Below are 2,713 nucleotides of genomic sequence, written 5' to 3'. Positions count from 1 at the left end.
TTTTTTAATGAAATTTTCCAAAAATAAGTAGAAAATTATGACAATATTTTCCAAAAAAAAATAGAATTTTTTAAGTAAACATGAACTTAATACGAATATTTTAACACCAAAAACATAAATATTCATATTAAATTTATGTTTTCATAAAAAATTCTAATATTTTTTGGAGAGGTTGTCATAATATTTTACCCGTTTTTGGAAAATTTCATTAAAAAATATGAAAGTTACACATGAGTTGACTATAAAATAGGGACTAATTTCATAGATGGAAAATAGGGACTAATTTCATGGATGAAAAATTATGTTTCACACAAAATTGTCTAGAATGTCAAATGAGCATTACGAGCAATGCATAACTTAATTAGTAATGATATTGTATAATATACTCCCTCCGGTCCTATTTATAAGAGAAACTTGGGTCAATAAAAGTTTATGTATCTAGTTAAAAATTCAGTCCAAATACATTAACTTTTGTTGACCTAACTTTCTCTTATATATAGGACCGGAGGGAGTAGGTCTCAGTTCGATTTTCTACGGTGTCAATTTGGGTGGGCTATTTAACTTCTTCTAAAAAATACCAAGATGGCAAATTAATTTGAAAAAAAAAAATATATTCCTTATTGGTATATTAAATTGTTGTTAATTAAAAAAGAACAAAAATATATCTTTGCCAATCAAAAGCATGGATATTTTGTAACATCTTTTTTTTTTTTGAGGGAATATTTTGTAACATCTTGAAATATTAAATAGATGTAGTCTTGTAACCAAAAAATAGATGTAGTCTTGTAAATTAATTGTTCCCCTAAAAATAATGTAGATTAATTGTTATTATTTATAGGGCATGTTTGCACAAGTAACATAACCACGATCAACAAAAGTATATAAACAAAAGTATGATCCAAGTAACATAACCACGATCAAATTGATATTTTTTTTTGAAGGAAAATTGATTTTTTATTTAAAACTAAAATTATATAATAGAATGTCCGAAAAATTGTTTTTAGTACTAATAAGTAATAAATATTATCTTGTGATCCCTTCAAAAATATATTATCTTGCGATGTACAATATCATTTATTATTTATGTACCATTCTTGTCTCCATTACTTATTTTCTTTTTATGTATTTTCTTTTTATGTATTTTGTCCTTTCCACGCCTCTCCCCATTCAACAATATGAAGTCAACTATATTTTTCTATAATTTCCCCAATTCCCTTCCTCAATAGTTAATAGTCATTGACCAACAAAATCACTTTCATTTTGCCTTACGTCATTCATATACGTGCCTTGTTAGTTCTCTACAATCGACATTTGTCCTGCATAGCCATAACTCATTATTCTTCCTTAAAAAAAAAAAAAAAAAACTCATTATTCTTAAGTATATACTCTCCATCTTATATTATAAGCCATTTTAACATAAAAAAAATAATCTTATTTTAAAATACGTTTATTCAATAGAGTATTAATTAGTATTAATATCTCCTTAGTTTAGAAAATTTACAATATGAAAGTTAAACAAAGGAGTAACAAAAAAAATTTAAGAATCGATCAAGGCTCTCAAAGAGTCATAGCTTGTGTGTCTCATCAATATGGAGAAACTATCAAAAATGAAAAACAAGTTTTTCAAGTTTCTACCAAAACGACCCGTAGCTTCCGTTTCTAGTTATCAAAACCCAACGTTGAGTCCTAATGCAAGTGTTACAACTGCAAGAAAGGTTTCAATAATTCCAAAAGAAGCACGAAGAAAGCATAGAAGTATAAGCTTTAGCGCGCGAGAACCATCCTCTCCTAAGGTTTCTTGCATGGGTCAAGTGAAGTGTAAGAAGAAGAAGAGAAAGGCCAAAAGGGTTCATCAATCTTCAACAAAAAAGAATGATTCTGTTACTAGTCATGAAAATAAGAAGATTCTGTTGCAAAGTGAGAAAGCTTTGGTCGTGGAAGAGAACCAAGAGTTGGCACCCTCTATGTTGATAGTACCGACGTTGGGTACAATGAGAAAATTTGAAAGTGGTAGAGGTAATTCATTGTCTGATTTTGATGCTACACTTGCAGAGAGGTGATGTTACATTCTTAGTAGTTAGTAGCTTAGTAGAAAAATTAATCTGGTGATACATATTGTGTGGAAAAAGAATGTTAACACAAGTTATTGTTGTGATATCTATTTATGATGGCTGTTTTGTAAAGTTTATATTGGAGAAAAATAAAATATGTTTTAAGTTATTTTCTTAGCAAGATGAAGATGTGATTTGGTTAGTATGGAGTAATAAATAAACAACTAGGTTCTGCTTTATGTAGCTTGAGAAAAAATTAGTGACCAATAAGCAATGGTTTCCTCATGTAAATTTATTGTTTCAATTAAAAGTAAATTATATTAATTTATTTTTTGAACTGCTAATTTCATATATAGACAATCTCTTGCGCGAAGAGATTGGGAAAGATACAAAGATTAAACAACAGCAAATATAACACAGGGAACAAAGAGAAAACTCATTAGACTTACAAACAAGATATTGTGAGCAATGGGTTATCATGATAATACTTTTAAGAGAAAACTCATCACACTTACATACAAACATCAAAGCATGTGACCAAATGCATGTAACGGAAAAAGGAGCATAAGAAGAAATAGAGGTATCACCTGCCACTTGCAAGTGAAATGCGGTATCACTTGATTGCAGCGGTCGCACCCTTACTTGAATCTGTTCTACAATGA

The 2,713-nt window shown here is 29.0% G+C and overlaps 1 protein-coding gene across 1 annotated transcript; it reads left to right on the top strand.

The window, feature by feature from the left end:
* Window positions 1-1,476: 1,476 nt before the first annotated feature.
* On the top strand, window positions 1,477-2,232 carry LOC146900626 (uncharacterized). Its single transcript, XM_085734421.1, has one exon. The coding sequence runs from the start codon at window positions 1,590-1,592 to the stop codon at window positions 2,058-2,060; it is 471 nt and encodes a 156-aa protein (XP_085590547.1). The 5' UTR covers window positions 1,477-1,589; the 3' UTR covers window positions 2,061-2,232.
* The last annotated feature ends 481 nt before the right edge of the window (window positions 2,233-2,713 follow it).

Source organism: Medicago sativa, chromosome 8, assembly GCF_051527215.1.
Source record: "Medicago sativa cultivar Bolivia chromosome 8, Bolivia_mono, whole genome shotgun sequence".
In the NCBI taxonomy this organism is placed as follows: Eukaryota; Viridiplantae; Streptophyta; class Magnoliopsida; order Fabales; family Fabaceae; genus Medicago; species Medicago sativa.
This window is presented reverse-complemented; position numbering and strand designations above follow the sequence as displayed.

Coding starts and splice junctions, on each gene's coding strand:
- LOC146900626 (XM_085734421.1), top strand. CDS start 1,590: ATGGAGAAACTATCAAAAATGAAAAACAAGTTTTTCAAGTTTCTACCA.